This window comes from Muscardinus avellanarius (assembly GCF_963383645.1).
Source record: "Muscardinus avellanarius genome assembly, chromosome: 7".
In the NCBI taxonomy this organism is placed as follows: domain Eukaryota; kingdom Metazoa; phylum Chordata; class Mammalia; order Rodentia; family Gliridae; genus Muscardinus; species Muscardinus avellanarius.
In genome coordinates this window covers 1124523-1145740 of record NC_137793.1, presented here as the reverse complement: position 1 = coordinate 1145740, position 21218 = coordinate 1124523, and the positions used below count along the sequence as shown (strand labels likewise).

The 21218-nt window shown below is 44.1% G+C and overlaps 1 protein-coding gene across 1 annotated transcript; it reads right to left on the bottom strand.

The window, feature by feature from the left end:
- Positions 1-1325: 1325 nt before the first annotated feature.
- Positions 1326-20538, bottom strand: CLK4 (CDC like kinase 4; the record flags this gene model as incomplete). Its single annotated transcript, XM_080699367.1, has 12 exons — positions 1326-1466; positions 1555-1645; positions 3264-3343; positions 4371-4453; positions 6514-6643; positions 6918-7012; positions 7197-7363; positions 7446-7562; positions 11285-11351; positions 11747-11837; positions 13208-13430; positions 20381-20538. 12 exons carry the CDS (start codon positions 20536-20538, stop codon positions 1326-1328), a joined length of 1443 nt encoding a protein of 480 aa, XP_080555493.1.
- Between the last annotated feature and the right edge of the window lie 680 nt (positions 20539-21218).

Sequence of the window (21218 nt, the reverse complement as noted above, 5' to 3'; positions counted from 1 at the left end):
TGTCAATAAAAAACGAACAGTATCTGAACAATTAATTCTATAATAAAAACAATTTTTTCCTGGCAGTCTTTATAGGCCTTTTTCTGATTATTAAATTAACTAGTTTTTATGTGAACATGTATTTTATATGAAAACAGGTACAGTAAGAAAAATATCTATAGGCAAAACCTTTGTTCTGAAAACGTCTTCTTCCCAAAGTGTGTCCTAACCAGCCCGCCTGCCCCAAGTAAGGGTCAGCACAACACAGGCACACGCTGCTTAAAAATAACCTCGAGCCTTACAGGCTGAGGCATAAGAATTTACTTCATTTGATAAAGCCATGTATCTTAGACAATTTCAGAACCTGGCATTTCACGCTAACCCAGCGTGGTGGCACACGCTTGTAATCCCAGCACCTTGGGAGGCTGAGACAAGAGGACCAGCCTCAGCAATTTAACGAGGCTCTCAGCAACCTGGTGAGATGGTTTCAATAAGTAAGATGGTGATGGGGGCTGCCGGCTGGAGGTAGAGTGCTCCGGGTTCCATCCCAGGTCCTAACACCTGATGGGTGGAGCGCAGAGTGATGGCCTAGCAGGTGAGGCCCTGGGGGCCACTCCAAAATGAAACAAAACACAACCCAAAAATGAAAGCCACAATCAATAGAACCGCCATTTTTATGTCTATGACTCATCAAATAGCCCTCAGAAAATATGATTTTTCCAAGTGGACTTCTCATCTTAGATGAAGAGTGCAGTGGGGATTTATTCAACCTGCCATGACGGCACACTGGGCTTACCTGTCCTGGACACTGATGTCACCCAACGAAACAGAGCACAAAACCCACTCTCTAGTAAAATTCGGCCAGTAAACACCTTCTATGGGCTTTGAGTTCCAATAGCCACCTACCTATAGTGGCTCACTACCGGCCCAATAATTTCAGGAAAAAAAACTCAAAGAAAAGTTTTAAATTTGAAGTAGATAAAGAATATTCACACTTAAGAACATAGTCAAGATTCCTTTTACTCAAAAAAAAATTACTTCAGAATCCAACTCCATGTACAAAAGACAAGACCGAGCTCAAGTATCACTAGACACAAAGGTATTCCAAAGGCCTTTAAAAATGGTAATTAATGTCAAAAGGAAAGTTTAACCTTTGTATTTCACTCATTAGCAAGACCATACCAGCTTAACAAGGTAACTATGCTACAGATACAAAACATACAGTATTTACACTTAACTGTACAAAATAATTTAATGTTTACAAAAATATTAAATGTTTAGTTGACTGACACAGTCTGAACGTAATCTCTTCTAGAGAAGTATATAGTAAGACACTGACTTCCATTTCATTTCTTTTTTAATAAGTCAAAGAAGGGGTGCTGCAAAGCCTCATCCAAGGTAATCCTCTTGGTTGGATCGTACTCCAGCATCCTGCGAACCAGGTCAAACAGCTTCTCGTGCTCTTCATCATGGCAGAGCATGAACTCCTGGAGGGAGGGGAATACCGTCACTAAATAGAGTAACAGTGAAAACATTTTTCTTAACTTGTAATCCTTTATTTTCCTTTTACTTTACCTTTAATGGTTTGCAGCGTCTCCTAACATACCTGCCCGCAGAACTATGTTCATCCCAATCTAGCTGGTTATGGTGAAAATACTTGCGTTTCCTACAAGAAAAAAGAAGTCTGGTTTAGCAAAATCGCAAGAGACTTGATGACGACCCCATCCTGCCAGGGCTGGGGGACCGCGGGACCACAAGCCTCACTCCCAAGTGGTAGCACACGGCCTGTTTTAAATCTCAGCAGCAGCTGTACGTGGCACTTTAAATATTACCCTCCTCTGTCTTCTACTCTGTGAGGTGAGGTTATTGTTTCTTGATACTGGGGATGGAACAAGCCTGGCTTGTGAGGTGAGGTTTTAATATCCCAACCAAGCTATCCCCAGACACCAGGGGACCACAGCAACTTTAAAAACAGACTTCTCAGCCCATTCCTATACCTTCTGATTTCACTAGATCTGGACATGTGTGTGTGCGTGCGCGTTTGTGTTTCAATTAGTGTTACTGGGGACTGAAACCCTCAAGCTATACCCCAGCCCTTTTTAAGTGTTTGCTTTGAAAGCCTACGGCTAGGCTGCAGAGTCGTACTAGGTTGCTGAGGCTGCCCTCCTGTGTGACCCTCCCATCTGGCCTCCCAAGCACCACCCGGGATTACGGGCGTGCACCACTATGCCTGGCTGGGGATCTCTAAAGCAGGGACTTCCACAAGGAAGCTAAGTCTGGACACCAGAGTCCCTTGTCCAGACAGCCAGCTCCCTTGCAACAGCAGAAAATCCAAACACATTAATACGACTCTATAAAACCGGCTTTCTTATACTCTGTTATTTATGTTAACTTAGAATAACATTTATGGCAAAGATCATCTCAAGTATAAAAATAAAACACCCATTTTTCTTTACTAGATCATAAGGTAATTATTGAATCTTTTTTTGAAAACATGGCTTTATGAAAAGGGCTTGTAATTTATCACTAAAGCAAAAAAAAAAAAAAAAAAAAAAAAAAATCTCAGAAATCAACAGTCCCTGGAACAAACATGAAGCTGTTTTTTTTCCCCCTATTACTGAAGACGGAGCCCAGGGGCATGCTACCTCTGAGCAACATCCCCAGCCCTATCTTTTTTTTTTTTTTTTTTTTTTGGTGGTACTGGGGTTCCTGGAAGCCCATCTACCTCCAGGCTACACTCCCAGACCTATTTTATATTTTTATTTGGAAACGGGGTCTCCTAAGCCAGCGCGCGTGGCTAAATTCAAACCTGCACGAGCCTCCTGTCTCCGCCTCCCAAGCGCAGGGATTACAAGCGTGCACCACCATGCCCGGCTCCCCAGCCCTATCTTTATTCTTTATTTTGTTTTGTTTTTTGGTGGTACTGGGGTTCCTGGGAGCCCTTCTACCTCCGGGCTACACTCCCAGACCTATTTTTACATTTTTATTTGGAAACAGGGTCTCCTAAGCCAGCGCGCGCGGCTGGCTTCGAACCTGTGCAATCCTCCTGTCTCCGCCTCCCAAGCGCGGGGATTACAAGCGTGCGCCACCACGCCCGGCTTTTATTCTTTATTTTGAGACAGGATATCTCCCTAAGTAGCTGAGGCTGCCCGCGAACCTGCGATCCCCCAGTCTCGGCCTCCCAAGTACTGGATGACAAGCACAGGCCACCACGCCGGCCCGGTGTCCAGCTCCGTGGTGGAGACGAGTGCTGCACGCCAACAGGGCTCCGGTGGGAAGCCTACCTCGTCTTCTGGATCATGTGCGCTGGGATGGGTCCTAGGATTCGCTCCATCATGGCGAGGTGCTCCTTACTATCGTGAGTCTAAACAGGTAGGGAAAACAAACTCAGTCATCTCCCTTCCCCGTGAGCACCCGAGGGAGGACACCAAGCCGTGGCACTGACGTAAAAGGACTAGCCAACCAGCCACACAACTGACATCACTCAGTTCTCCAGAGATGAACCGCTACGGAAGGAGCTGCGCGGGCCGGCGCAAGCAATACAGATAAAGGCCCACAGAGTCACCATCATGCAACTGTTCACAGCAGGATGGAAGCGCTGCTTATGTATCTGCTGCAGGGCTCAGGCTCCAGCTCTGCCCCGTGCTTCCCTGGCTAGGGTGGGCGCCCTCTGCCTTCCGACCCTCCCAGCCGGCCGGCACACTCTCCGGGCATCTCCCGCTCAGTCATACACAATGTTCCCGGTGCTTTGCAATCGTGTACCACGTGGGATTCAACATGACACAAACACGTGCACACCTTGCTTGGCCCCTGCGCGTCTTCCTAGCACTGTCTCAACTCCAGGCCTCACCTGTGAGCCCTGCTCGCGGTACAGTCTACACTGGTCCACTACAGTGAGTCCCACCCTGGGATGGTTTCCCAAGTCTTCTGCCTGCCTTCCTTGAGGGCAGAGATGCGGCCTTTTTGTCATTATACATTTAGAATTTAGAAATGCCTAAGGCTTCAGAGATCCTGAATTCTTAAGAGTAAAACATACTTAATACTAAATTCTCTTATAAAAAGAAGCAATTTGCTTATGGTCATCAGTTAGCAACATCTAAAACTAGCCACATCAAGGTGAAAGCAAGTTTATGAAAGAGCTCTGTAATTAAAAAAAAGGAACACGAGACGACAGGAAGCATGTGTTAAAGATGCCGATCGCGAGCAGAATCAGCTCTGACCCTTCGTAAGCACCAGCACTTCATCCAGCCGAGGCTTAAGAGAAGAATGACCATTTTGCATGATTTAATCTCAAAAATAATGATCCACAGTAAGTTTCTAACATGGAAGCTAAAACTAGCATGTCTCTAACATGTGAAATTCACTGTTAAAGAGACTGACTAGATCCGTACCTGGAAGACTGTGAAGCCGAGGTAGTATTCAATAAGGATGCAACCTATGCTCCAGACGTCACACGGCTGAGACCAGCCCAGGGCTATTGAAAACAGACAGGCGTTACGGAGGAGACTTCAAGAGCCAACACAGATTCTCCCCCAGCGGGAAGGCTACTGGGAGACCAAGACAGCAAATACACGACTTACACGTTAGTTTTCTATCAAACATCACTCAGTATGATTTCCTACCAAATACAGTATTTTAACTGAAGGGAAACTAGCAAGCATTTTCTAGGTATAACCACTAGGTCAGTGTTCTCCGAACTGCTCCTATGGTAGCAAGCTCTGCTACTAAACCACCGCTGGCCTAGGCATTTTTATATCAATGCAAATGTAGATTTGTAATTATCCTCAAATATAAATACTTAGCCTGTATTGATTATTACCAGCCTGATACATAAGTTTACTTCTTCTATTAAAATAAAAACTATTATTTTACATAAATTATGTAAAAACTGTAATAGGAATTAAAAGCAGTTTCATCTATGAACAGATATTACAGCGGGGCGTGGTGGCGCACGCTTATAAACCCCGCGATTGGGAGGCGGAGACAGGAGGATCTCCAAGGTTCGAAGCCAGCTGTGCTGGCTTAAGAGACCCGGTTTCCAAATTTAAAAAGTATAAAAATGGGTCTGGGAGTGAGCCCGGAGGTAGAAGGGTTTCCAGGAACCCCAGTGCCACCTAAATCAATGAATAAACAAAAGCAGATATCACAGAGATTTAAGAGAGGAAGCTTTGTGTGTACTTCAGACTGTCTACATTTCTCCTTTAAAGTTTCCGTATTGTTCAGAAAAGAATACAATGGCTAGCCTTCTTATGCCGTTTATATTCAAGGGGAATGGGATAGAACAAACCACAGGGGTATTTGAATAGTTCAAAGATCAGATACAAGCCAGGTGCAGTGGTGCACACTTTTAATTCCAGTACGAAGGCTGAGACAGGAGGAGCAGAGGTTTGAGGCCAGCCTCAACTCCTCAGTGAGGACCTCTGCAACTTAGTGAGACCCTGTTTCAAAATAAAAACAAAATAAACCTAGAGCTCGAGGTGTAGCTCAGAGGCAGAATGCCCCAGGGTCCAATCCCCAGTACCTCAAAAAGAAAAAAAGATCAGACACCCGTAGTAGAACAACACAAGCAGATTTCTCTTCTTCAAGGCCGAGGGCTCTCGGTTCAGATGTTCATCAACTTTCCCCTGCCTGGCTACACCGCGACCTTCTCTTCTCAGTGGCAGCTCACTGAACGTCTTCCACCGTCTCCAAGCTCCCAGCTCCATCTTTCAATTACCACGTCACACCTTTCAATTTGAAGGATTAAGATGTGTGCTCCTTTAGTGAATGACTTATTTTCCCTTTTGGTGGTCCTAGGAACGAAACCGTGGGGCGTTCTACGAGTATACTCCTATCCCTTTTGATTTTGTTCTGAAACAGGGCCACACTGTGTTGCTGAGGCAGGTTTTGAACCTGTGATCCTCCTGTCTCAGCTTCAAGTACTGGGATTCCGGGCTCATGCCCCATACTTGGCAAGTTGCTTCTCACTTCAAAACTGCACCTTAACCCGTTCGTTTCTCCAGCCTTTCTCCTCCTGTAATGGTTATCCCAGAAGCTTTTCTCCTCGACAAGCTTCTTTCTTCCTGACCTTTAGAATCCACCAACTAAACACTGTAGTATTTTCACCAGAACCATACTGCTGTAATGGTGTGAAATAGGTAGCTAAGTTCAGTCTCTTTACTATAACAAACTGAGCTAAAAGAACCCGTTGTCTTATGATTAACTTGCTCAAAAGTAACCACTACTTGGGAGTATCTTTCACAAATGGTATCACATTTGTATTACTGAGGAAAAACAATTGACAGCAATGTCTACACATTTCTTTTTTTGTACTGGGCATGGAACCCTGTAAGCTAAACCCACATCCCTATTTTTCTTTTTAAACAGGGTCTGAGTTGAAAAGGACCTCACTAGTAGTAGCTGAGGCTGCCAAGATCCTCCTGTCTCAACCTCCCGTGCACCACCACACCAGGCCTGCACGCGTTTAATGAAAACCCAAAGCATCCTCTGTAACTGCCAGGAATATCAGCCAAGGAGAGCCTGGTGCTTACTCACCCAGAATGACCTCCGGAGCTCGGTAGTGCCGCGTGGACACCAGAGTGCTGTGGTGTTCGTCGTCATAGGTCGCGCTTCCAAAGTCAACAACTTTGATATCTGTGCTTTTCAGTGTGCGCTCATCACGTTTCTACACAGTAATGAGAGGACGTGAACCACAGCAGACGTGCAGCGCAGCACTACTCAAAGCCCTGCACATGCATCTCAGCCCTCCCTCTTCGTGGTGCAGGATCAAGCCCAGGGCCCTGCCCGTGCCAGAGGCGCTCTACACTGGCTACACGCCCCGCCGCTCCTTGTGTGGCGAGCCGTGAGGATACAAGGCACAAAAGTGACAGTCCTCATTCAAGGACCACCGAGCTAAACTACTGTTAAAGTTCCAAAATGAACGCGAGTCTGTGACTTACCATTTTAGAATTATATTTGACTACATAGTCAGACTTCACAAACAAAATATTTTCAGGTTTCAGATCTGTGTGTGTTAGCTTATTATGATGCAAAACTAAAAAGAGAACAAAGAGACACTGTCAGTTCAACTAGGATTTGAGTGGTACAGGGGCGAGGGTGTCAGCAGGGCTACAACGAGCAAGAGGGCTTCATCTTTCCCCAAGGCAGTAACAAGGTTTGATATGTTGCTTATATAACAACAACTTTCCAGCACTTGGAGGTGTGCCGAGTATACTTACAATTTATTGACTGGCAGATCTGATACGCCATCTGCCTGATGTGATCAATCTGAAATGGCAGAAAGCTGTTCTCCTTAATGAAATCATACGTGCTAAGTCCCAGCAGCTCAAACACAATGCAGACATGGCCGTGATGATCAAACCATTCCAGCATCTGGACACATCGGCTAGGGGCGAAAGAGTAATTCAGCTCACAGAATTCTGCTATTTCACGCGATGCGACGGCTCCCAGTTCAGAGTCATACTTACAAGACGCTATTGGGATCCGTGCTGTTTAAGTGCTCTAATACTTGGATTTCTGAACGAGCCGCTTCACGGTAACGGCCTACATTTTTTACAATTTTCACTGCTACATGTAAGCCATCCCTTCAAAAGAAAATTAAGATGAGTATGTTAAATGTACAGGGATGGGCTGAAGCTATGTATCTCTAAAGCATAATCCTAATTACCAATTCCTTTAGGCTGATTTTCTAAAATAATCTTTCAAGAACGTAATCATTCCAAATTCTACATAATAGGTGTGTTTTTTTTTTGTTTTTTTGGTGGTACTGGGGTTCCTGGAAGCCCTTCTACCTCCGGGCTACACTCCCAGACCTATTTTATACTTTTTTTTAAATTTGGAAACAGGGTTTCTTAAGCAAGCGCAGCTGGCTTCGAACCTATGCGATCCTCCTGTCTCCACCTCCCAAGCATGGAGATTACAAGCGTGCGCCACCACGCCTGGCCTACATAATAAGTTTTCAAAAACATTTTAACACAACATAACTTATACAGTAACAATTTAATACTTAGAAATTTTAAAGTTTATTACTAAAAGTTTATATTTACCTAGATTGTTTGGACCCAACAAAAGTAAATCAATATATACAAGAATAAAACGAAGAACAGGATGTGCTGCGGTTGAAAGCACAGTCAGCCACCAGGCTAGCCCTATTCAGTGCCAGGCACTGCATAGGGCCCAACAAGACAAAGGCCTGTCCCTCACGCCTCCTGGGCTAATGAAAAAGACAGGCAGGGAACGACTTAAAACTTTTTCACAGAAAAGGTGAAGCGCCAACTATTCATACAGAAAACAACTATTTACAAAATAAAATCAAGTCCTGAAAGATAGCTATAAGCCTGTCAAATTCAGAGGGAATGAAACATTCGGGCAAAGTCCATGAATAGTCATGAAGCTAGGAAGAGGCTCAGCGCAGTCACTGATCAAAGTATTCAGAGCTGTCCAGGCCAGGCAGCGGACTCATACCGAGGCATTTGTGACACTTCCTAAAATGCAGAGCCCTGAATGCTTTGAGGAAATACACTTTCTTGTCTTTAGACTCCCCTTTGTCCTTTCTTATTGTATGTGTGGGGTCCTGGGGACTGACCTCAGGGGCATCCTAACCTCTGAGCTACACCCCTAGCCCTATTTTTTTGCTTTTTTTTTATTTGGAAGCAGGGTCTCAGCCAGCGCGGCTGGCTTCAAACCTGCGTGATCCTCCTGTCTCCACCTCCCAAGCGCAGGGATTACAAGGTGCGCCACCACGCCCGGCTCCTCTGCCCTCTTTCTATGTCTGATCTGAGGAAGATAAAGCTAGCATTCAAATCTTTTCCCTTCTTTCCCTTTCATAGTAAAAAAGGAAAGAAAAAAAAAAAAACCTCGTAGGCTGTTAACTACCTTTTGGGCCAAATACAAAAAACAAAAGTATTCTAGTGCCTGGATAATAAACTTTTTTCCCAGATGGCTGGTTTCCAACTCATTGCTTTCAACATTTTGAATTTTCACATTGAAAATTCAGGCTGATAAGTCATTTAAAATGTTTCTCATGGCCAGGCGTGGTGGCGTACGCCTGTAATCCCCGCACTTGGGAGGCGGAGACAGGAGGATCACGCTGGTTCAGAGCCAGCCTCACTGGCTTAAGAGACCCTGTTTCCACATAAAAAAGTTAAAAAATAGGTCTGGGAGTGTAGCCCGTGGGAGTGTAGCCCGAAGATAGAAGGGCTTCCAGGAACCCCAGTATCACCAAAAATAAAAAATAAAATAAATAAAATAAAATGTTTCTCATGATACTCTCCCTATGATATTATCACATATCTCCAGACTGAAAAGAACTATTACACAGCAGCTGTAGGAGGAGATGTATGTATGTTTAACTAGATGACAAAAGCTTTCCAGGTGTTCTACCTATAAAAATAACAGGTGGAACAGACAGTGCTAAACAGTAAGACCAATTTACTATGGGTGCATGTATTCATCTTTATAAAGCCCAACCACCTCAAAAAAGATACATTTTAATAAACTTCTAATATTGAGAGTATACAAATCTATAATGTACTTGGACTTTGAGAAGTGAATATACCACTTGCAATACCTTGATAAATACTCAGAATCTCAGGAAATCTTAAAGAACATTAATGAAGAGTGTAAAACTGCAAAGATCTGTACATTCATTAGCTGGGAAATCTGAAAATACACCTATGTATACAGAGAGAACGATAAACATTGCCAAATATCAACATGAAGAAATTGGAGTAAATATTTGGGAATTCTTGGAACTAGTTTAATTTGTATGTACAAAACTATATCTACATATTAAAAAATTCATTCTCCATCAAAAGGTATTTGCATTTTTGTTGTAGTGAAGCAAGATGGGGCAATCAGAAAAAAATGACAGAAAAAAACAGAAAGCTACTTTTTCTTTTTTGGTACTATATAGTTTGAACCCAGGAGCATTCTACCTGAGCTACAGCCCCAACTCTGTTTTTTTCTGAAACAGGGTCTAAGTTGCTAAAGCCAGCCTCAAACCTGAGGTCCTCTTGTCTATATCCCAAGTACTGGGATTACAGAAGTATACCACCATGCCCAGCTAATGCTTTGTGGGCAACAGAGCAAAAGTTTGAGGGTGACAATTTTCTTTTTGCACTGCGGGATGGAGCCCAGGTCCTGTACATGTTAAGCAGGGTCTCCATCATGAGCCCCACACTCCCAGTCTCAGGCCAGGAGTGGTAGCCCACACCTGTCATCCTAGTGTCTGGCAAGCTCAGGTCAGCCTGGGCAAACTAGAGAGACCTTGTATCCAAAAAAAAAGGTCTGGGTGTAGCTCAGGGGTAGAATGGCCCTGTGTTCAATGTGGGCACCAAAATACATACTTCTAAGTATGTGTTCAAGAAGAGTCGCGCCGGGCGCAGTGGGCAACGCTTGTCATCCCCGCGCTAGGAGGCGGAGACAGGAGGATGGTGCACATTCCAAGCCAGCCGCGCTGGCGTAAGAGACACTGTTTCCAAAAATAAAATGCGTCTGGGAGTGTAGCCTGGAGGTAGAAGGTAGAAGGGCTTCCAGGAACCCCAGTACCACAAAAAAAAAAAAAAAAAAAAAGGTAAAGGGGTAAAAAAATAGGGCTGGGGGTGTAGCTCAGAGGTAAAATGCCCCTGGGTTCCATCCCTAGTACCGCAAAAAAAAAGAGAAACAAACAAAATAAACCCAAATGTAGTTTCACTAACGTGTTCACCAACACGGAAGACCTGGAGGTAATGACATGGGCTCTATTCTGTAGGCTTAAGGAATTTCTTTTCTTTTTTTGTAGTGTTGGGGGTGGAACCCAGGGGCTTTTCTACCTCCGGGCTATACTCCCAGACCTATTTTATACTTTTTATTTGGAAAAAGGGTCTCACTAAGTTGCTGAGAGCCTAAGCAGCTGAGGACGACAGGAGGCTGTAGTCCTCCTGTCTCAGCCTTCCAAGCGCTGGGATTACAAGTGTGCGCGCGCCACCATGCCCGGCTGGAATGTAGTTTCTTCACACTTGAGGAAGTTAACTCTACTGTGTATGTTTAGACATGTGTTTTGTGTCTCTGCAATCTAAGAAGCTAAATGTCTTAGTAGAAGGCCAAGAGCCTGAGCTCTGGGAATCCCTTCACTTGAACAGCTACTTTAATCTCAACAAACACCATCTGATGGCATCGGTCATCGGCCATCAAAAATCCACTCACGGTACACGGGTTGTCTAATCAAGAAAGGCTGTGGATACCGCTCCTCGCCAGCAACCACTTAAGATATAGTTCCTTTGCATCAAAAGCATCACAGCACTGCAAGAGACAGCAGCTGACTTACATGGCATGATCAATGCACTCGACCACTTTGCCAAAGGCGCCTTCACCCAAAGTGTCCACGATCTCATCTAAAGTGAGGGGGAGAGAGCGAGGTGTAAGGAACTAAGAACACAGTATCTGCTCATTCAAACAACGAATGCCTAAGTGTGGAATACTTTCAAATGATCTCTATTAAAGCATAACTAAAGTTTCAGCACTCAAATTATTTATTTTCAGCTGCTACAAAAACAATTAGCTAGAGCTATCTTTCTTGCTCTAATCTCAAATTCCACTGATTATTTTGGTAATTTAGAGTAGAAATATTTAAATTCTACAGAAAAGAAGAAATACAAAGGAACAAACAAACCCACAAAAACCAAAACAAAAAAGCAATGAAGAGTTTATTAGCCCCCCGCTGACAAACTATGCTTAAAAAGATTATTCTGTCTGCAAAGTTTAAAAAGTGTTGAAAAATATTCTATACATCTTGCTCTTAGAACGTCTCCACTTTGACAGATCAGGTGACCCTCCTCATCATCCTCTATACTCCTGGATCTTTTCCTTCGGTGGCTCTTCTGGAACGGCAAGTGGGCAGCACCAAGATCGTCCAGCCAATCAATATATCAGAGTGAATTCAGGGCAGAATACGCAATTCATTCAGCGGGGAGACATTCAGGCATTCAGATAAGCACCGGGCCACGGACAGTTGGCGGGAGCAATTTCAAATTCAGTCCCCAGAAATTCACAGGGCACAGTTTATGTTACAGAGAAAAACACGGCAAGGAACAGATGTTCAGATAAGATGCTTCAAGTGGCAATAGAAAAAACAATACAATTGTCTCTTTAAAATACTGATTTAACCGAAGTCTGAAACTTAAAGAACGCAACGTCAAGGCTTACTAATCTCTTGTTATAGCTAATATATGCTGTGAGTTGAGATGTCTAGTTTGTCAGAAAAATGTCTTACAATGTCAAAATTAGCTGAAATTGTCTTATTAACAACAATTTCAAATATACATTTTAAAGTAAAAGGGGAAAATAAAGGCTAGTCAATTTCAATGTTCATTCTATTAACAGTTCTACGGAGGAAATCTCGGGGAGGAAAACAGTAACCCAAAGTTTATGGGTTAAAAAAACACACATGACTCAGTGGTCTTTTGGGAGGTTTTTTTCTGCAGTACTTGGGTTGGAACCCAGGGGCATTCTACCTCTGAGCTGCACCCCCAGCCCTATTTTTTTTTTTATTCTTTATTTTGAAACAGGGTCTCACTAAGTTGCGGAGGGCCTCACTAAGTAGCTGAGGCTGTCCGCGAACCTGGATCCTCCTGTCTCAGCCTCCCAAATGCTGGGATTACAAGCACGCGCCACCATGCCCGGCTTGACTCAGTGGTGTTTTAAAAAACAAAACCACACATCTGGCTCTAAATACACTCCCCTTCCAGCACCCATCTTCATGACTTTCAACAGAATTCACTGCAGACAGTGATACACTGTCATGGGACTATCCCATATATGAGTCAACAACATTCAAAATACAACAGTACAACTTTTCATATTCATTTCCAAGGACCAGGAAAGAGGTTTCTTTCAAAGTAAAAAAAAAAAAAAAGGTTGGGTTTAAAAATAAAAACAGATGGGTGCAGTGTTTTTCCATAAGGATATATTACACTAACACAAAAAATATACTCTATTATTTCTATTAAAATCAACTCATGATCTAGTCTGCAGAATATGAGGTAAATGGGCCAGTGAGGGCCAGCTAATACGTACACAAATCAGCTATGGAAATGCTCATGTTTCCTTTAAGAATTTTCAAGTCATAACATTAACAACATTAGAATATCTCCAAATAGGACTAGTAAACAAAAATTTAAAAACTTATCAATTCTTTAAGAGCATTACACAAAAACAAGAGTCACGCAAGATAAAAGGGAGTCCATCATACCGAAAGCGACTGGTGACCTGAACAGTGCCCACTGCGCTTCCTTTTAGGGCTGCTTCTCCTGCTCCGGACTGAGGACTTACTGCAGTGGACTCGGTACACGCTATCGACGTCTCTGTGATAATGTCTAGGGACATAGCCTTCGCAGTAGTCATTTCTGTATTCATCGATGTATCTCCGGTCCCGATACTCTCTCTCATTCAAGGACCTTGCTTCTAAATAATGACTGCAAACACATGAAAGGATTTCAAATTATTCTCTTCATTCTAGATTAACATTCAAGCAAAACACTCAAGCATTTTTGGTTTAAACCGCTAACTCAATAAAGAAAAAAATTCACAGGTGAGTTAAACTTCTGCTTCGGCAAGCTAAGTGACTTCAACCAACAAGCAAATGGGCCCATATTTCTGCATCATAAAAACTGCTGTCAAGTACTCACGGCAAGGAACAGCTCCAGTCAAACTATGGTGAGTGTCTACTTGATTACCTCTGGACAAAGTCCTGTGAACTCCTCTCGTAAAACTCACCATTCTGAGCATATATGCATCTGAAACTAAGTGTCCTTTCCTCTCACAAAGCCACACAAGGAGGCAGGCAAAGAGGATTCCTCTCTCTCCATAGAAGTACATTTTAGCTATCCCTGGCACACAGGGCATTCCTCCCGTAAGAGGTGTATTAGGAGGGAAAGGAGCCTCAAGCGGGTCCCAGCTCTTTCATTTCTAACACTAAGATCCTAAATGACACGCCCTGGATGCAGAACACTGGTGACCGCAGAGACAAGCGTTCTCAGACTGCTCTCCGAGGCCTCCTCTGCATCCCCAGCCTTCTACCATTCTTGCTTAAGAATGAGCCAGGCACAGTGGCACTTGCTTGAAATCCCAGTACTTGGGAGGCTGAGACAGGAGGATCGCACGGGTTCGAAGCCAGCCTCAGCTACTTAGTGAGGCTCTCAGCAACTTAGTGAGACCCTGTTTCCAAATAAAATAGAAAATAGGTCTGGGAATGTAGCTTAGAGGTAGAAAGCCCCTGAGTTCCATCCCCAGAACCACCAAAAAAAGAGAAAGAAATAGACAACGGAGCAGTTGAGGACTGCCCAATGTACTGAAGACATCGAAAATACAACCCCACTAGTGAGATCAGGAGCCTGTCAGTGCCTGCCTAGGATTACAACCCTCACCCCGATGTTTCTAACTTCCTGCCATTCCCCTTGAGAAATACTCAAGAAATCCAATAGCAAACAGCATCGTCTAGGACCACAGTGCACAAACTACTGTTCTCTTAAGAATCTGATGAAAGCTACAGACTGTCTTCCCCAAGAGATAGCAAATGCACAAAGAGAACTGAGCAAGGGATTTCAGAGGTCATGGACCTTAGGAAGCCTAGGGTCGCAGTTCAGAGGTCACGGACCTTAGGAAGCCTAGGGTCGCAGCTCAGTAGCCTTGGTCTATTGGGAAGCAAAGGACATAGGTTCACCCGGCCCATTTCCTGCCCCCTCTACCTGGGACGAGCGTCCTCTCCAGCTGAGCGCGAAGCTTCAAGGGGGTGCACATGGACCACTGAGGCAGAGAGGGACACCTGCCCAGCCACAGGTGGTCTAGAAGAATCCTGACCAGCAGCGGGGCGACAGCTTCCCCAGGATGCCTCACCAACCCTCCAGCTTCCCCAGGACATGCTGCCGTCCTTTTTCCTGAGTGCTAGCTAGTTCAGGCAGAAAGGAGGAGGAGAGAAACGTCCTACAGTTCTTGCCCAGCAAGGCTGGCGTCTCGGTCTTACCTAGTGTCAGTCTAAGTTCTGGTCACTGGAGAACAGCTCAAGACGAGAGCGTAAGCCTGGGGGGTCTCAGTCAGCGGCCCAAAACTGTCAGGGAGAGAGGGATCTCCACACCAAGCTAGACGTTACCACACTCTTAATCAGAACCTGGTTAACTCTGAAGGCATCCTCGCCATAAAGTCCAAAACTCTACCAGAAAAAACTAACACTAGCAATCACTAGTTGGAATCCTAATGATTAAATAAGACGGGAGCTACTGAGAATCCAAAATCAATCTGTAGAATAACAAAACAGGAGAGATGACGTGAGCCATGAGGATAAACTAAAAAGATGGGAAGGACCTTTTCATCGAGTGACCCATGACTAAGGTTTAGGGGTAGTATAAACAAAGACTATAGGATCAGACAGGCTATGGACAGGGCAGGAGCGATCAGCAGACTGACTTTAAAATATCCACTGACTGCCCAGAGAATATTTCATTGTAGCCTTTCAAAATAGCCAAAACAGATGTGAGTACAGGCACTCATTTTTATTTCCTCATAGGTCCTGTGGGAGATAAAAAAAAAAATTATAAGGTGAAGTCCCTGCTAACACATAATGAACAATTTGAGATTATCACATAAAAATAAGGTAAAACTTAACAATGCTGAAAGGCTGCACATGTGTACTCAGTGTCAGAAAAGGGAAAGAACTCAGCATGCTTAAAACAGCCAGGGAAGGAAGGACATTCGTGAAAAAGATGAAGTGGAGCTGCGTTTTACGGGAGCCGGGATCTGGACAAGGTGGAAAACAGAAGCAGCTCCAGGCAACACGCTTGTCTACTCTGTACTCAGGAGCAGAACGCAGACAATTCTGGCAAAGGCAACTTTCACCCCGAGGAAGGCGCAGTCTCTAGCTGAGAGGAGCTCACTGACACTGTGTATGCGCCAGGCTTGGGAGTGTTTCTCCAAGGATGGCCTATTCAGCGACAGTGCTGAACATGGAGTTCTTACTAAAATGAGATTCCTGGGCTCCACATAATATTCACTGAATCTAAGTATGGTAATCTGTATCGTAAGTGATTCCTATTTACACTAAAGATCGATTACACTGGTCTAAGACTTTTTGTGGTAACATTCAATAATTCTGACCATAATCCACAAAGGTCACTTTTAGAGCCCATCAGTCTTCCTAATATGGTGTGCACAAAAGATTAAGAAGGGTCTGTAAGAAGGGAGACCAAGTCACAGGCGCCTGCTAAGACTTATCACCAAGAAAACTATGTGCTAGTCGGTCTCTGTCACTGAGTCACTAAGATCGCGCCTGCAGGAGAGACACCAGGGGTTCCTTTGCGTGTGCGATCCTGGGGTAAACTGAGGCAGAGGCAGGCTAGTTGAGCTCGAGCTCCACCCCCAACCTCTGTATGTTTCTGTTTTTGAAACAGGGTCTCACTAGGTTAATGAAAATCTCACTGCTGGCTGGGGCTGTCCTTGAACCTGCGATCCTATTTCAGGCCCCCAAGTACTGGTATTACAGGCGTGCGACAAACCAGCTTACTAAGAGTTTTCTTAAAGTTCAAGTGATCTATAAATATGTGATGATAGAAAAATTCACTAAGAATTCTACAATTCAAATGAAAACAAAATGCTATTCCTGTCCTTTCAAAACAACCAATCCTGGTGGGAACATAAGGAGCACACTACAGAAGTATCATTTAGCACGGCCTTCTAAGAAGAAAGGTACATATGGAACAAGAACCCTGAGGAGTCCATGCCCTTTACCTAAAAATGTCTCTTCTTGAAGCCTACTTTCAATAAAGAACCAGAGGCAAAGATTTATATACCAAAAGAAATATAATTTTTTGTGCTGAAGATAGAAACTAGAGGCATTCCACCTCCAAGCTACACCCCCAGGCCGATTTTATTTGGAAACAGGGTCTCACTAGGTTTCTGAGAGCCTTGCTATACTGCCGAGGCTGACCTTGAATCTGCAATACTCCTGCCCTAGCCTCCCTTGAACTGGAATTACAAATGTGTGCCACCACGCCCAGCCATACAAAAACATTTTCAAAACAATCCAGAGTTTACACCCCAAAAATGGGGCAACAGCATCCTATTAAGTTACCTTCCTTACTTCCATGAATTATAAATTCCTCTAACTTTGTAAAAACCACTTGCCAAGACATCCTGCTGCCTCGGCATCTATGTGTTGAGACCCCACTCCACATAGTTAATCGGCAAAAAAAAAGCCCCGAGAAGGAGGTATCGTCTCTGGCAAAAGTACCCCCCACTTTTAGATACCCTTCACTATTATTCCTTTTAACTTTCTACACGAATTGCTCCAGTGATGTGAAATCAGGACTATAAAAAGAAACTGAGTCCGTGGAAATAAACTCTCTAATAATTTGTCTAAACGTCCTTGGCTCTGCTCAACAATAATGAGAAACTGGCCAGAATTCAGGTACTGTGATAAGCATTCCAGCTGCAGCAATTACAAAGGGTCTCCAACCCTCACTCCAATCACTAACTTAGGTTAAGCCATTAACTCCGGTAAGGTAGCTCAGTTCCAGGTAACTGTTTACCCTGGAGATCCTGCCTAGAGACAGAGAAGAAAAAACCTTGTGTGTGACCTTAAAGCAATTTAGTTGGTAAACAACTTAGTTGCTCAAATACAATAGACCCAAGGAAGAAGATTGTTGACTTTTACCTCAGTATGAGCATTCCTGGAGACAGAGAGACTGGCCGCATAGTTAGAAATGGATATGACAAAATAAAGGACAGATGTTCTAAATATATATGTATGAAGAAAAGGAAATACCGTGTAAGAGTAAGAAAAGCATTTCTGCATGAAGAAGAGCTTATCATAAGAAAGTCCCAACTGGGAAAGAAAGGAACTAGAAAGTTAGAAGCAGGTTGCAGAGGGTTTGTGACAGGGAAATGGATTATTAAAGATGAGTAGGCTTTTAATAGGCTTGTTGTCTAAAGAAGAGTGTTCAGCAGTTAAGGAAATACATCTGACAATTAAAACCAAGAACCTTGTGGTGTTTTTTGTGGTATTTTGTCTGCCAAACTGTGTTGTGAGTTTACTTAAGCTTTCAGATTTAGAAGATAAGATGCCAACACCTGAAGAAACTCCATCACATCCACCTGATTCACCACATCTCCCCACACTTGCTATATGAACTGAGCCCAAAAGATGGAAAGTTCCAAGAAAGTTAAAGAAGATCCCCCGAGAAGCCCCCAAGCCTTGGGCATGCCTGTTTTTCCTGGGAGATCGGCCCCTGAAACTGCTTATCTGCAAGACCTTGGAGAGGATCAGGAGTTAATCTCTTGAAGATCAACAGCCAGCTGAAGGACTAGTTTTATTACCTTTGTTTACATGTCATTCATTATTATTTCACAGTGATTGCATTCACCCCCTCTTCTCTTCATCATTAACTTTACTGGTGAAGAGTATAAATTTCTGGGTTTTTTGTAATAAAGTGTCATTGGCTCAAGAAGCCTTTGTCCACCTCAGGTTCTTTCCAAAGCGTTGTCATTTAGGGACCTAAAGAAAATTCAGTCCCTAAAGGGAAAGAATCGCTGCAGACAGGAGGCTGCAGAACTTCACCTGCCTTTTGCCCCATCTTTCTGAGGATTTGACCGGGAGCGGACAATAACGACCCGACTGAGATTAGTCAGCAACAACCACTTATAGGTTTTAATCTTCAAAAAGACAGAATGTTCTAGATTATGGTGAGTAATTACCACCAAACATGCCTGGTACCAGTGTCAAATAATGTACAGCTGATGGTTAATTGGACTGACTCAGAATTAGGTTTATGTAGTTAACGACTGAACGTGAACACGAATGGACGGCTCATCACTCAAATCACTTCCTTTCTATATAACTGCAAATAAACCAATGAATAATCAGTACTATGGAGCTGGGCGTGGAGGCACACACTTGTAATCCCAGAATTTGGGAGGCTGAGACAAGACGATTGGGGTTTGCAGATAGCCCCAGCTATTGAGTGAGGCCCTTTGCAACCCAGGAAGTTTCAAAATAAAGAGTTAAAAAAAGAGCTGGGCGTGGTGGCACACACTTGTAATCCCAGCATTTGGGAGGCTGAGACAGGAGGATCGCACAGGTTCACAGCCAGCCTTAGCTACTTAGTGAGGCCCTTTGCAACTCAGGGAGACTCTGTTTCAAAATAAAGAATAAAAAAAATAGGGCTGGGGGTGTCACTTGGAGGTAGAATGCCCCTGGGTTCCATCCCCAGTATCACAAAAAAATCAAAAAATAAATAGGGTTGAGTGTCTAGCTTGGAGGTAAAAAAGCCCCTGGGTTCTATCCTCAGTAACGCAAAAAAAAAAAAAAAAAAAAAAACCCAAACTATGACGTTAGTGAGCCTCACTGATAATGGGTAGAGATGTTACTGGGCACTGACTGGCCACGGACACCCTATGTAAACCTCCCTCCTTCCCCTATGTAACCGACAAGGTAGGATTAGTCGGCACTGACTACAAATGCTCACTGTTGAAAAGAACAAGACTCTTTAGCATGGAGAAGGAAAAAAATTACATACTGTTTTTTAAAGTAACCCCAGCTGGCTAATTTAGAAAGCAATCTGGTAAACAGTCCCAACGGAACGTCTGCACAAACAAGGAGAAAACAGAACCAACAAAACAAGTGAGAGCGGGGCATTAATGGAGCAGAGAGAAGCTACTCACCTAGTCTTTCTTTAATATTCACAACTTTAAGATCCCTAACTATCTAATTATATGAACTCCCAATTTTACATCACCAAAAATACAATAAAACAGGACATACACCATTGCAAACGTCTGAGGCCCTTTTCTAAATTACTGGCTGCATAAAGACATAGCTCTTAGAACACTGCAGCTTGTAAACAGACCTTTAAGATAGGGGCGCGTCCCCAAAGCCTGAAGGCTCCCGCATGGCGCCTTCCATATGTGGACTGCGTTCCCCTCTTCACATCCCACTTGTGAGACGACAGGCACCCCACACGCCATACCCACCCTCTGCAAACCGCGGGCACACGCTGGGCACTCTCCACCGCTGTTAAACACTCGTGTCTCACTGCCAAACGATGCTACTGGCAGCTGGGGCTCAACACATTACTAAACACTTTCTGCCTTTACGCTTTTCTCCTCACACGTGCTAGTCAAGTTCTCTAACAGTGGACAGTTTTCCTTTGCTTTCTGGTGAACTCTCACTACTTCCAAGAAAACATATATGTGCGCCAATAGGCACTTTCTCTAGTCCCACTCCAGCTCAGCATCGAGAAGCCCCCTCTCACAGGCACTCTGTTCTGTGAATGAATGTTGACTCAATGCTCAAACAATGTCACAAATGAAAGCTACATAAGCAAAGATGGCGGTTAAAACTCTTAGACTACATGTTAGTAGTGTAAGAGCACTCTACCAATCAGAGTCTTTAAACTGGCCGTGTGGTTCACAGTGCCTGTTCTCCCGGGTACTGCTGTGAGACCTCCTCTTCCGCTTGTGACTCCCGCCATAGCTCTCGTGTCCCCAGCTCTCTCTGTCCCAACCCGGGCAGCGAGTTCTCTTGGAATGTCGCATCTGTTAACCAGATCAAACAAAAGGTCACAAGGTTACTAAGGAAAACACACACTGAAATGACTCAGCACACCCTGCGCGTGGGGTCCCACAGGCGGTAATCTTTCTCGGTATGCTTCCCAAGGAGCGGGGCACTACAACACGGACCTGGCCGGCGACTGCGGAGTGCTGCAGGCCTAGTACTGAAGGATGGGCAACAAGAGCCCAACACATTTTCTTTCCGCTCTTCTGATTATAACCAGGACAAATTCTCAACCTGGTGCTTGTCTTTTCTCTTGTTCTTGTTTTTTTGCAGGTCTGGGGATGGAACCCAGAGGCATTTGACCTCCGAGCTACCCCCCCTGCCCAATTTTTTCTTTATTTTGAAACAGGGTCTCACTAAGTCACAGAGGGCCTCACTAAGTAGCTGAGGCTGTCAGCGAACCGCGATCCTCCTGTCTCAGCCTCCCAAATGCTGGGATGACAAGCGTGTGCCACCACGCCCAGCTTGTACTAATTTTCTGATTCAATCACTGACTACTTCTTTTCTGCAGTACTCCAGGGGCATTCTACTTCCAAGCTACACTCCCAGACCTAGTTATTATATGTTTATCCTTTATTTTGAAACAGGGTTTAAGTTGGGAAAGGCCTCACTAAGTAGCTGAAGCTGGCTGAGAACCTGTGATCCTCCTGTCTCAGTTTCC